At 44.9% G+C, this 14905-nt stretch overlaps 1 protein-coding gene across 2 annotated transcripts in view; it reads right to left on the bottom strand.

The window, feature by feature from the left end:
- Positions 1-2970: 2970 nt before the first annotated feature.
- exoc6b (exocyst complex component 6B) overlaps positions 2971-14905 on the bottom strand; it is a 631370-nt gene continuing 619435 nt past the window's right edge. For both annotated transcript variants that reach the window (XM_078224516.1, XM_078224517.1), the window contains 2 exons: positions 9233-9345; positions 2971-4058 (listed from right to left, as the gene is read on the bottom strand). In XM_078224516.1, the coding sequence (XP_078080642.1) occupies positions 3926-4058; positions 9233-9345 (246 nt within the window). In that variant the 3' untranslated portion in view covers positions 2971-3925. The remainder of the gene's footprint in view (positions 4059-9232; positions 9346-14905) is intronic.

The raw sequence follows: 14905 nt of genomic DNA, 5'->3' as shown, positions 1-14905 counted from the left end.
CACTGGATGATCATAAATTTCCTCCAATGGAATATTGAGGAGACAGAGGCCATTGCCTGCTGCCCCTATCTCAAACTCCTCAATTTCCCATCCACAAACTCTGTCCTTCCTGTCCTTTCAGCTATCTCAGGCTGAGCCAAATTGTTTGCCACCTTGGTGTCAGAATTGCCCAAGATGAGCTTCCACATCACCAGGTGATCAGTAAGACTGTCTATTTTCACCTCTGCTACATAGAAATATTTATGGCACAAACAAGACCATTTGGCCCATCGTGTCCATCTTCACTTTGCCTCAGATAGTCTTCTCCAGAAACTTCAGCCAAACCCTGTGTTATATCTGGGTCCGACATTTCCAATGCACTTTGGCTGACATCCCATATTCTCCCTGCTGTAAAATTGAAGCCATCCAAAACTCTGGTGTGTTCTTACCGCCTGCCAAATTCTGTTCATACATCACATTGTGCTTACTGACCTACAATGACTCTCTGCTCAGCAAGCTTTGATTTTGAAGTGTTCAAGATTGTTTTCAAATCTCTCCATGCCCTCGCCCCGCCCTTCCTCTGTCACCGTCCCCAGCCCTACAACCGTGAGATATCTGCATTCCTCCCTCGATTTCAATCACTTCATTATTGGCGGGTACAATTTGGTCTTTTCAAAGGCATTTAGACAGTTACATGGGTAAGATGTGGACAGAGGGATATGAGCCAAATACAGGCAATTGGGACTAGCTTAGTGGTAAAAAAAAGGGCGGCATGGACAAGTTGGGCCGAAAGGCCTTTTTCCATGCTGTAAACGTCTAAGACTCTATGGTGGCCATGTCTTCGTCTGCAAAGGCCATAAGCTCTAAAATTTCCTCCTTAAATCTGTCTTTTCTCCTTTCAGTGCTACATCTCATTGATCAATCTGTTGGTTATCAGACTCAATACCTCCTATAGTGTCAAATTGTGTTTAGTAATGTCCCTGTGAGCCACCTTAGGAGGTTTTACTACATTTAAGGTATTATATAAATACAAGTTGTTGTTGTTCTCATCAGCCCTTAATCATACCTGATGTTAATAGTCTTTCATCTGATGGATGTTGACTATATAAATTCATGACTTTCTGTCCCTCTAAAATTTCCAGCATTTGGGGAGGTTTAATTTTTGTCCTTATCTTGTTGGGCATAAATGCTGCTCGCCCTCGTGAGAAAGAGGTCACCGCAGTCCGTCAAGAGGTTTCAAATTGACAATCAAATGTGCCTTGTACCAGGCTGGTAATCTCTGGGGAGAAAACACTTGAACTGCAATGAAAATTTCCTCAGAGTCAGCAACATCACTCTCAGAGTTATTTACTGATGGTAAAATGAAACTATCCCGTGACTGGGGAGTACATGTAATTATATTCTTGCCTCAGTCCTAATTTCTTCTAAAAATGTCAATCTTGTTTGGGTCCAGTTCTACTAATGCAGGCCATCTTCTGACTCAGCCAGTCCAGAGAGTGAATTGAGGATATCGGAATATGGAGGCATCACAGTCAAACACTCGTTCAACTCCCACGCACAGCTCAACCGCCTGAGGGAGAATGTGTCCAGTCAGGGAGCTAGTCGCATTCTTCCCAACTGAACCGAGAGCGAGGGGGTTATTGAGAGTGCAACTCAACTGGAGCTCTGGCCGAGATCAGCTAGTGAGACAGGATAGTGCCAGGCGAGCAACATCTTCCAGCTCTGGATGAAGGGGATATTGCTGGAACAAATACACACTACTCCGCTGTATAGCGCTTCATTTTCTTTTAAAAGTTAGGATGTTCCAGGAATGAGTTAATATATTTAAAATGGCTAACTAAACTAGAGTAGAAGTGTTAAATCTTACTGTCGAGGGCCACTGCTATTGTTTTTTAGAATAATTGATTGGGTGCCTGAGTGGGTGAGGCATTGAATCTTTGCTTCTGAGGTGAGAATTGCAGCACCATATAGCTCCTAAAACTTGATTTGTGCTTATTGTGCTTAGCTGGCATAGTAGAAGGGAAAAATTCATATCTTTGGCAGTCGGGGGCATTCTCTTGAGTCTGGTGCTAAAACACAGGAAGGAATTTTGCATCTTGACCCATGTTGTACCTGGGCATACTTTATGAGTCAGCAATCAGCATTTGCAAAGGAAGATGTTCCATTTGTTGGTATTAATGTTGAACAATCATAATGTTCACCAAATGAAATGTGAAAATGCCACTTCCTAATGAAATACAGATCCAGACAATGAGATGGGGCTCAAGAAAGGTGAGTGTGTCTGCATCAATGTTATGCCAGTTCCCTCCTATCATTGAGTTCTGCAACTCTTTGCACCTTGAGATCTCACCACTTCATTTGAGCTGTGGTGCATATTTGCTTTTCATCAGCAGGTGCCTGCGCTTGTCCACTAGTTAAGCTGCATCACTTTGAGGGAAAAATTGCCAAAGACGATACAGTTGGTAAGGGCAGATTCACTTATCGTGATGTCCAAAGTCAGGCTTTCAGGCATAACTGGCGATGAGGCCTCCCAACCTGGCTATGAGCTATGGTGGGATGACCTGATGTTTACAGTGGGTATTCTGTTCAGTTGGAGATACCAATGAGCTAATCAGAAGTGTTGTAGTGACTAGACCCAGTGAGAAGCTTCCTAATGCTCTGTACTGGTGAACTGCACACCTTCATTTGATTATCCTGTTGCAAAAACACAAAGTCCCTGAGACATGGCACTTACCAAACTCTGTCCAAACTCAGATAAGTGTGGTCCCGAAAGGCAGAGTTTGCACACTCCATATCTGACTGTGTGGGCTTGGAAACTCAAACACAATGAGATTCCGTGTATATTATGCCACACAAATAAAATCCCCCCCACTCCCCCAAGCACTGTGTTGCTGACTGTTTCTCTACTGATGTTAATCCAGCTCCCTCACACTGTCACTCAGTAACCCCTCTCCCGCCAGCACCCTGTGTTACTGACTGTATCTCTACTGATGTTAATCCAGCTCCCTCACACTCTCACTCAGTAACCCCTCTCCCCCAGCACCCTGTGTTACTGACTGTATCTCTACTGATGTTAATCCAGCTCCCTCACCCTGTTGGATTCATCATTCCCTCTTAAAAAGGACCAGATAATGTCATTGGCATTCATTAGCTTATATTAGAAAATAAGGCAGTATGATCAAAATATGTGTGTCAATATTCTTATGGTGATAACAAGGGTTCACTTCCACGGATGCTCTCACAGGAATTGGGGATGTGGAATGCGTTTAGCAATCAGTGCAAGATATCTGAATGGAAAGAGTGTCCCAAGTAGTCTTTGTTAGTTAATGAGTTCATTTGGTGGCAGATAGCAATGATGAGTTTGGAAGGTACAGCTCCACTAGATGAGGTTGGCTTGGAATGAATGCAGAAGGGAGAGAAGAGAAGAGGATTGGTGAGTGATGAAAGGAGAAATATTCAGTGCGATCCAGGTTGAGGGTCAATATTCAGAATTTCTCTGGACCCCTCCAATTTCCTGTAAGTCCTAAATTCTAGCGTAATGTTTATAATTGGCAGATCTTTGCTTTGAGCTGCTGCACAAAATCCGTTCATCCGAAAAAAAACCCTATGAACTATCAAGAGGCGTAGTGTTTTTCTCATCAAAGGGGCACCGTGCCCATAATTGATTAGCAAAGCCACATGTGTCTGCAGGAGGGATACTGAGCAGTGGTGTTGCTTTTTAACTTCGCAGCAGTCCCAAAATATCTTGCGAGGCAGTTTGCAATATTCCGCAGCACGCTTGTAAACAAACAAAGCAACAAAAAAAAGTTTGCCAAACACTTGTTGCCCCTTTAAAGGAGTGAATTGGTCTCAGTTTCCATGGCTGTGATGGCACATTGTTCAATATCCAGCATTATGTGCAACTAGAGGGATGGAGGAAGAGAGGGGAGGAAGGACGGGAGTAGGTTCAATGGTGGTGGGACATGCTGTGGATCAGACTCCTGAGCTGTTTTGCCACAGTGTCTATGAGCTTCTGCTTGTCCCGTTCATTCTTGCGGAACTGTGCAAAGACGTTGTTCTTCCTGCTGGTGTCTTTCATTCTGGAAGAGACGAGAGTCACAGCATTTGGTTAAAAGAGGTGGTTCTGAGTCTTTAAGTAACTCTGAGAACACAGATTGCAATCAATCAAACAAAAAGGAGAGAATCTGTGCCGCCAGACCGCAAATTTTTTTGAATAGATAGGAAATAACACATTAGAACATAAGAACTAGGAGCAGGAGTAGGCCATTTGGCTCCTCGAGCCTGCTCCGCCATTCAATAAGATCATGGCTTATCTTTTCATGGACTCAGCTCCACTTACCCGCCCGCTTACTATAACTCTTAATTCCTTTACTATTCAAAAATGTATCTATTGAAATATCGCAAAGTTGCAATTGGAAAATCCTTTATGGTGTGACACAGAACAATGAGTCTGCCCCATTGTGAACTTTTCCAACTGAGGTGTGATAAATTTCACTGGGTCAATAATCCAGAGAACGTGAGTTCAAAATTCACCAAGGTTGCTTGAGAATTTGAGTTCAGTTTGAACAAAGATTAAAACCTAGTCACAGTAATGGTTACCAGGATGTCATCGGATTGTTGTTAAAAACGCAACAAGTTCATGAACGTTCTAAAGTGAAGGAATTCTACAGCTGTTACAGACTCTGGGCTTATCCCACATCAAAATGTTTGCCTTTTAACTGCTACCACCGTTCTATCATCACCTTTTCAGGGTAATACGTGCCAGTCTTAGCAACAACACCATTGTGGAGGCTGCTTAACTCTACATCTAAACCGTGCTGCAATTTGATGGGGACAGTGTAGAGGGAGCTTTACTCTGTATCTAATCCCGTGCTGTACCTGCCACGGGAGTATTTGATGGGACAGTGTTGAGGGAGTTTTACTCTATGTCTGACCCCGTGCTGTACCTGTCCTGGGAGTGTTTGATGGGGACAGTGTAGAGGGAGCTTTACTCTGTATCTAACCCTGTGCTGTACCTGTCCTGGGAGTGTTTGATGTCAACAGTGTAGAGGGAGTGTTACTCTGTATCTAACCCCATGCTGTATCTGACCTGGGAGTGTTTGATGGTAAGAAGTCTAACAACACCAGGTTAAAGTCCAACAGGTTTATTTGGTAGCAAAAGCATTAGCATCTCCACATCAGTGTTTGATGGACCAGAGCAGATTCAAGTTCTGTAGGAGAGTCATATTAAGACCTGAAACGGTAACTCTCTTTCTCTCTCCACAGATGCTGCCAAACCTGAGCTCTTTCCAACATTTTCTGTTTTTATTTCAGAGCTCCAGAGTCCACAGTAGTGTGCTTTTATTTTGATGTGCTTTATTTGACCAGCACAAAATCCACAATTCTTGATTCAATAACAACATCCGTGAGGAACTGGGAAGGAGTTCTCATCAAAATCAAAATCCCTTGGCTGCTACAAACATGTTATTCGGAAAAATAAAATTAATACTCATCAACACAAGCTGCTATCTTGGCATCAACACTTGTACCAACTGGTTAGGCGCAATCCAATGATGGAGAAACACACAGACAGGCAAAATAGGAGAAGTAGGCCATTCGGTCCCTTGAGCTTGCTCTGCCATTCAGTAAATTCATGGCTAATCTATTTGTGTTTCGAATTCCATGTTTCCATCTACCCAGATAACATCTGATTCCCTTGCCTACCAAGAATCTACCTCTGTCTTAAAAATATTCAGTGAACCTGCTTCTACCACCTTCTGAGGCAGAGAGTTCCAAAGTCGCACATCCCTCTGAGAGAAAAATATTCTCCTTCTCTGTCCTAAAAGGGCGACCCCTAATTTTAAAACAGTGCCCCCTAATTCTGGACTCACCCACAAGAGGAAATATCCTTCCCACATCTAGCTTGCCAGGCCAGTCAGGATCTTATAGACTTCAATCAATTCGTCCATCACTCTTCTAATCGCCAATGGAAACAAGCCCAGTCTATCCAACCGTTCCTCATAAGACAACCCGCTCATTCCAGGTATTAATCTTGTAAACCATTTCTAAATCGCATCCAATGCATTTACATCCTTCAATAAAAGGACCAAAAATGCACATAGTGGGTCGGATCTCAAACAATGACGAGACAGAGTACAGGAATGAGATAGTGAATCTGGTGAACTGGTGCGGCAACAATAATCTCTCCCCCAATGTCAACAAAACAAAGGAGATTGTCATCGACTTTAGGAAGCATAAAGGAGAACATGCCCCTGTCTACATCAATGGGGACGAAGTAGAAAGGGTCGAGAGCATCAAGTTTTTAGGTGTCCAGATCACCAACAACCTGTCCTGGTCCCCCCATGCCGACACTACAGTTAAGAAAGCCCACCAATGCCTCTACTTTCTCAGAAGACTAAGGAAATTTGGCATGTCAGCTATGACTCTCACCAACTTTTACAGATGCACCATAGAAAGCATTCTTTCTGGTTGTATCACAGCCTGGTATGGCTCCTGCTCTGCCTAAGACCGCAAGGATCTACAAAAGGTCGTGAATGTAGTCCAATCTATCACACAAACCAGCCTCCCATCCATTGACTCTGTCTACACTTCCCACTGCCTCAGCAAAGCAGCCAGCATAATTAAGGACCCCACGCACCCCGGACATTCTCTCTTCCACCTTCTTCCTTCGAGAAAAAGATACAAAGTCTGAGGTCACGTACCAACTGACTCAAGAGCAGCTTCTTCCCTGCTGCCATCAGACTTTTGAATGGACTTACTTTGCATTAAGTTGATCTTTCTCCACACCCTAGCTATGACTGTAACACTACATTCTGCACTCTCTCCTTTCCTTCTCTATGAATGGTATGCTTTGTCTGTATAGCGTGCAAGAAACAATACTTTTCACTGTATGTTAATACATGTGACAATAATAAACCAAATCAAATCAAATCAAGTATTTGAAATGCTGGGCAGGATTTTCCAGCCACGCTCGCCCCAAGACCGGGAAATCCCGCCCAAGGTCATTTAATCATAGAATCCCTGCAGTAAAGGAGGCAGCCATTCGGCCCATTGAGCCTGCACTGACAGCAATCCCACCCAGGCCCTATCCCCATTACCACACATATTTACCCTACTAATCCCTCTGATACTAAGGGTCAATTTTAGCATGGCCAATCCACCCAATCGGCACTTCTTTAGACTGTGGGAGGAAACCGGAGCACCCAGAGGAAACCCACGCAGACAAGGGGAGAACGTGCAGACTCCGCACAGACAGTGACCCAAGCCGGGAATTGTACCCGGGTCCCTGGTGCTATGAGGCAGCAGTGCTAACCACTGTGCCACCGTGCTGCCTGTGTCAACGGACCTTTGCATGGTCCTGTCCCGCTTGCTATGATTTCCATGGCGTGCGGGACGGGAAAATTCCGCTTGTGGTCTCACCAACGTTCTGTATGAATGAAGCGTAACATTTTTATTTCAATTCCTCTTGTAACAAAGGATAGCATTCCATCAGCTTTCTTAATTACTTGTTTCACCTACACACTAACTTTTTGTGACTAGAACACCCAGATCCCTCTGCACCTAGGAATTCTGCAGCCATTCTCCATTGAATTAATAGTCTGCTTCTTTATTCTTCCTTCCAAAATGAACAACTTCACATTGACCTCATTGCATTCCACCTGTCAGCTTTTTGCCCACTCACTCAACCTATCTATATCCATCTGCAACCTCCTCATATCCTCTGGTTCCATGCTGGGATGATGTAGAATGAACATTTCGCGCAGACATCTTTGGAATTCTATGTGCCTGATTGTTTTCAGCAAAAGGCTGGCCACAAATTATCTCCAGGAACTTGATACTTACGCTCGCGAGATCCTGCAATGCAGCAGTAATATAAAAGGGAAAAAGAGTCATCAAATTTTAACGGTCTCGGGAATACAGTGAAATGATAGCACTATCTGCTTTAAGATTTTAAAGTTTATTTATTAGTGTCACAAGTAGGCAAAGATTAACACTGCAATGAAGTTACTGTGGAAATCCCCTAGTTGCCACACTCTGGTGCGGGAACACTGAGGGAGAATTTAGCATGGCCAATACACCTAACCAGCATGTCTTTCGGACTGTGGGGGGAAACCAGAGCACCCGGAGGAAACCCACGCAGACATGGGGAGAACGTGCAGACTCCGCACAGACAGTGACCCAAGCCGGGACTCGATGGCGCTGTGAGGCAGCAGTGCTAACCACTGTGCCACTGGCTGCTTTCATGCCTGTTTTGATACTTTTCCTCCATCGAGTCATTCAGACTCTAAATGTTGGCTCTGTTCTCTCTCCACAAAAGCTGTCAGACCTGCTGAGATTGTCCAACATTCTCTGTTTCAGATTCTAGAGTTTGCAGTAATTAGCTTTTATCTTAACATACCGCCCTCCAGTCTTTACAGGGATCTACTCGTCCCTTGCCCACAACATCACTGCGAACACGCAGTGATTATCCAAGCAGAGTAGAACAATCAATCCTGTCCTCATTTACTGTCTGAGTAGAGATGGTAATGGATAGTAATTATGAGACAGTATGTTGGGAGGGAGGGAGGGAGGGAGGGAGAGTATGGGCAGCGGAGAGAGAAGGTGAGTGTGAGAAGGAGATCAAAGTGGGGATGAAGGCAAAGGGAGAGAAGAGGGTGTGTGGACGGTCTGAACAGATTGAGCATGAGCCGCTTAAGGCTTTAAATTTTGCATCAAATCCCTCCATTATCTCATCCCTCCCAACCTATCAACCATTCTCCATCCAAGATTTTGGCTTTCCTCCAATCCTGACCTTTTAAAAGCATCTCCAATTTTCACTGGTGGTCGTACCTTCAGCTGCCCAACCCCCAAGTTCTGGAATTCTCTCCCTTAACTTCTCTAACCCTCTTCTCCTTTTCAGTCACTCCTTGAAGCCTGCCATTTCCTAAAAGCTCCTTAAATGGCTCAATGTCAAGTTACTGCTGATCCTTTTCCTGTAAAGGACCTCGGGATATTTGTTACTCTGCTAGGAGTTAGCAAAATCAAGTTGTCGCTGTTGCTCTGACTGCTTTGGCTATCTACAGTCTAACATGTTTGCTTTGCCAATGCTGCCCTGTTGACCCGGAAAGATTGTGTCCCAAACAATTGGTACCCTGGCATTTAAAGACTCGACCCACCCACAATGGACAAAGTCCATTCCTGTAAGATATTTCCATTGTTTGCATAAACCAGCCACTCCCTGAAATGGAAGCCCCGTAGAAGATGGCACACTTACTTATCCAGCAGGGTGAGGGCTGTTGTTGGATTCACCCTCAGGTATTTACAGTTGGGTTGCCCATAATCCGCTAGGTACGTCGACCAATCCCACTGGATGAAGAGGTCCAGCAGCTGTGTGAGCAAAAAGGAACAGGGGATAAGAATACCTGCCGAGTGGCGGGTTGGTGCTATGGGAACGGTCTTACACATTGTGACATCTCTCCCAAAACTGTGGAAGGGGGAGCACAACAATTATACAAAACAGTCAAGAACATCCCCTGCTCTGTGCAAAGAAGGAAATTCTTTAAACTAAGCAGATAGGATTGCACAGACAATTTTCAAAGCCACACTGAACAGCAGAGGCTGCCAATAAAAATAAGGGGATAAAAAAATGAAACTACTTCAAATATCTTTCAATCATGTTGAGCTGCATAATACATACAGCACAGAAACTGAGCATTAGATCCAAATGATTCATATAGGTAATTATGCTTCACATTAGCCTGCTCCCATTCCTTTTCATCTCATCTTATCAGGGTGTACTTCTATATCTTTCTCTCATTAAGCTACTTCCTAAATGTTTAATTCAGCTTAAGCACTCACCGCACTCTCACCATTCTCTGGGTGCCAACTGGGCTCTCACTTCTTTGAGAAATTTAATTCCAAAGATAAAGCTTGCAACATAACAAAGACATTAAAAGTTATGTGTTCCAACAGTCACCAAACCTACCCATGTCGTCGCATTTTTAGGTTTAAAATATGCTTTGTAAGAGGATCGTCGCATTGCCAAGACACCAGCCATTTCACTCCATGGACCTTCCCAGAGCTCTGACTCTCAGCTGAGCTGACTGGTTCCGAGCAGGCCTCCAGCACACAGAATGGTTTTTAAATGATTGACAAGAGTGACCATTTCCAGGAATTGGAATGCACTCCAGCACAAAGCTAGTCGACCAATTCTGCGACTTTAAAACCGAGTGTTCATCTATTGTTTCAGTACTAAGTCATCTCGGCCTTTTAGCTAAGGTCAAGCGTTAGATCAAGCCCAAGATGGGGTGCAATGCCTCATCTTGTCAGCTTGGATCTTGTTTGTCTGCCTTGTAGGGACCATGAATTAGATTCAATTGGAAGTTGGATTTGGATTGAATAGAAATTTGAAAACAACAGCCAATAACCCTGTAAAACTGTTGTGAAAATCTCTTTCACCGTTGGAAAACTCATTTCTTCTCTTGGGTCCGATCCAAGCAATCTTGTGAGTCTGCTGATTGAGTGTTGAGTGTTGGTTTTAGTCCACTCTCTCTCGCACATCTCCTGACAGATTCAGATCGTGTGTGTTCAAAATGTTCCTCCTGGCTACTCTCAACAATCCTGTGCACAAAAGGCAGAGAGACCCTTCCTTCCATTTACCACGACTCAAAGTCTGACAAACTGACTGTCCCACCTCCTTGTGAAATGTTTTGCCTACTTCAGCCCAATCCCAATTCATTCACAGGATGTGGACATCATTGTCAAGGCCAGCATTTGTTGCCCATCCCCAACTGCCTTGGAGAAGGTGGTGGTGAGCTGCCTTGTACTGGCGCAGTTCATGTGGTGTAGTTACACGCATCGTGTTGTTACAAAGGAAGTTTCAGGATTTTGAAGCAGCAACGGTGAAGGAATGGTGATGTAGTTCCAAGTCAGTGTGGCTAGGATGGGAACTTGCATGTGGTGTAAATGCATTGGAGGTAGTTCAGAGGAGGTTTACTTGGAAGGAGCAGGTTGTCTTCTGAGGATAGGTTAGAAAGGCTGGGCTTGTTTCTGAGGAGGTGCGAATGGTGCTGAACATTGTATTATCATCAGTAAACATACCCACCTCTGACCTTATCATGGAAAGAAGGTCATTGACGACGCAGATGAATATGGTTGGGTCTGGGACATTACCCTGAGGAACTCCTGCAGCAATGCTCCAGAACAGAGGTGATTGAACTCCAACCATCAAAACCATCTTCCTTTGTACCAGATATAACTCCAATCAGCGGGGAGATTTCCCCCTGATTGCCATTTTCTAGGGACCCTTGATGCGTTTTGTTGATGTTTCGACCAAGCTGTAATGAGGTGAGGAGTTGAGTGGCCCTGGTAGAAGCCAAACTGAACATCAATGAACAGGTCATTGCTGAGTGAGTGTCACTTGATAACACTGCCGGTGACCCCTTCCAGCACTTTGCTGGATATAGAGTAACCTGATGGTGTGGTCATTGGCCAGGTTGAATATCCCCTTTTTGTGAACAGGACATACCTGGGCAATATGGTACTGGGTAGATGCCAGTGTTGTAAGTGTACTGGAACAGCTTGGCCAGGGTTGCGGCAAGTTCTGGAGCACAAGTCTTCAGTACTATTGCTGGATTGTTCGCAGGGGCCGTAGCCGTTCCAGTACCCAGTGCCTTCAGCCATGTTTCAATATCATTTGGAGTGTCACTGGCTGAAGACTGGGATCTGTGATGCTGGAGATCTCAGGAGAAGGCCGAGATGGATCATCCACCTGGTACTTCTGGCTGAAAATGGTGCAAATCCTTTAGCCCTGCCTTTTGCACCATTGTGCTGGGCTTCGCCATCATTGAGGATGGAGATATTTGTAAAGCATCAACTTCCTCCAATCAGTTATTTAATAGTTGACCACCATTCACGACCGGAATTAACAGGACTGCAGGAATTCTTTTGTAACTTTTTACTCCATCCTTAATGTAACAAAGCCAAGGCTCAGAATGGAACCAGGCAAACTAAAATCCATTCCTTGCTTGCTCCAAAAACCAAATTCAAAATCCAATTGAATCCAAGTCATGGTCCCCATAAGAGAGATGAACAAGATCCGAGCTGACAAGAAAAGGCCTTGCACCTTGGGCTTGATCTTAGCCAAAAGACCAAGAAGCAGGACTGCAGGAATTAGATCTGTCTGTTGCATGTTGCTTCCGCTGTTTGGCATGCAAGTTGTCCTGTACTGTTGTTTCACAAGGTTGACACCTCATTTTTAGGAGTGCCTGGTGCTGTTCCTGGCATGCCTTCGCGCACTCTTCATTGAACCAGGGTTGATCCCCTGGTTTGATGGTAATGGTGGAGTGGAGGATATTGTGGTCGAGTACAATTCTGCTGCTAATGACGGCCCACAGCGTGTCATGGATGCCCAGTTTTGAGTTGCTAGATCTGTTCAAAGTCTATCCCATTTAGCATGGTGGTAGCACATACCATGATGGAGGTTATCCTCAATGTGAAGATGGGACTTTGTCTCCACAAGGACTGTGCGGTGGTCACTCCCACCGATACTGTCATGGACAAATGCATCTGCAACTCATTAGTGAGGATGAGGCAAAATATGTTTTTTCCTTCTTCTTACCAGCTGCCACAATCCCAGTCTAGCAGCTATGTCCTTTAGAACCCAGCCAGTTCTGTCACTTGTGGTGCTACCAAACCACTCTTGATAATGGACATTGAAGTCCCCCACCTAGAGTACATTCTGTGCCCATGCCACCCTCAGTGCTTCCTCCCTCCAAGTAGTGTTCAACATGGGGGAATACTGAGTCATCAGCTGAGGGTGGGGGGGGGGGGGGAGGGGGGGGCACAGGGGGGTGCGGTTGGTGCTAACCAGGTTTCTTGCCCATGTTTGATCTGATGTGATGAGACTTCATGGGGTCTGGGGTCACTGTTGAGGACTCAGGACATACTCAGGAATGGCAATGGTGTCTGGGACATTATCTGTAAGGTATGATTCTATGAGGAATTGGCTGTGTTAGGCTTTTGTTTAATTGGTCTGAGACACAGCCCTCCCAAATTGGGCATAAGCCCCAGATGTTGGTAAGTCGGACTTTGCAGGGTAAACAGGGCTGGATGTGCCGTTGCCGTTTCCGGTGCCTGGGTCAGTGCTGCGTGCTCTCTCCAGTTCTGTTCCTTTTAGATCCCATAGCAGTCTGATACAACCGAGTGGCTCGCTTGGCCATTTCCGACATTAGTGAACCGGATGGGTTTTTATGGCAATCAACAAGGGTTTTGTGGTCACCATTGGACAAGCTTTTAATTCCAGATTTATTAACTGAAGTTAAATTCCATCAACCGCTGTGGTGGAATTCGAACCTCTGACCCAGAGCATTAGGCTGGGTCTCTGGATTACGAGTCTGGTGACATTACCACTCTGCCACCCCCTATCCTACCAGTGAGCCTGCACATGAGGGCAAGTGAGAGGTAGAAAGAAATCTAACCATAACATCATAGCCTGCAGGTCAGTGATTGGCTGGTGGCTGGTAAGTAGTTTTTCTTTTTCTCTTGGCATTGTAGTCATTGTTGGAAGTTAACTAAAGGGTTAAGTCACGACAGGAGATCCCAGACCCTTATCATGCTCCTCTTGTGCGATGTGGGATTTCGGGGACCCTTCCGGTGTCCCTGGCTCATTCACGTGCAAGTAGTGTGTCCAACTGCAGCTTCTGTTAGACCGCTTGATCACTCTGGAGCTGCGGATGGATTCACTCTGGTGATGCAGAGGAAGTTGTGGATGCTGAGTAAGTCGTGGATAGCACATTCAGTGAGTTGGTCACACCGCAGATAAAAATTACTGAGGGAGATTGGGAATGGGATCAACTGGGCTTATACTCACTGGCATTTAGAAGAATGAGAGGGGATCTCATATAAAATCCTGAGGGGACTGGACAGGCTAGATGTGGGAAGAATGTTCCCGATGTTGGGGAAGTCCAGAACTACGGGTCACAATCTAAGAATAAAGGGTAAGCCTTTCAGGACTGAGATGAGGAAGAACTTCTTCACTCAGAGAATTGGGAACCTGTGGAATTCTCTACCACAGAAAGCTGTTGGGGCCAGTTGGTTAGATATGTTCCAGAGGGAGCTGGATGTGGCCCTTGTGACTAAAGGGATAAAGGGGTATGGAAAGCAGGAGTGGGATATTGAAAGTGCATGATCAGCCACGATCATTTTGAATGGTGGTGCAGGCTCGAAGGACCGAATGGCCTCCTCCTGCACCTATTTTCCATGTTTCTATCCTTGTCTCAACTAACATGAGCCCCTCCATTACACCGTTTAAGAGAGGCTCCAGAGCATTTAGCAAATTGGTTTAAAGAACTTTGATGCTCGTTAACATAAAAATTGCAGCAACGTTGATTCTACTGATTTCTGTGGTTAATAGTGAGTCCAGAACTAAGGGTCAGCTTCAGGGGTAGAAGTCAGCCATTTAGAACTAAGATAAGGATCAATTGCTTCACCAGAGGGTTGTAATCATTGAAGCTCTTTACCCCAGAGTGCGGTGGATGTTCAGGCAACCAATATATTCACGACCGAGATCCACAGATCTTTAAATACCAAGAAAATCAAGGGACGTGGGAATAGAATGAGAAACTGATGTAAAAGCTCTACTACAATCTTCCTGATCACATTGAAACTCTTATTTATATTTCCTATGTTATGTTTTCTGAAGATGGGAAAGACTTGCATTTTTATCACACCTTATAGGACCACAGGACAGTCAAAGTGCTTTGCAGTCAACAAAGTACTTTTGCAGTGGAGTCACTGTTGTAATGTAGGAAACTCTGACCAAAATTTACTGTGCTGGTGTGTGAATTTCCTGTTTCCCATACCCACTAGCCTTGGGCTGAGTGCCGTAATGCAAACTCACCCAGGCTCAATGAGCGAGTACTGAAGGGATTGCTGCCAACCCACTTGG

Source organism: Mustelus asterias, chromosome 1 (genome assembly GCF_964213995.1).
Source record: "Mustelus asterias chromosome 1, sMusAst1.hap1.1, whole genome shotgun sequence".
Taxonomy (NCBI): Eukaryota; Metazoa; Chordata; class Chondrichthyes; order Carcharhiniformes; family Triakidae; genus Mustelus; species Mustelus asterias.
The sequence above is the reverse complement of the archived record's forward strand: the minus strand, read 5'-3'. Positions and strand labels throughout refer to the sequence as shown.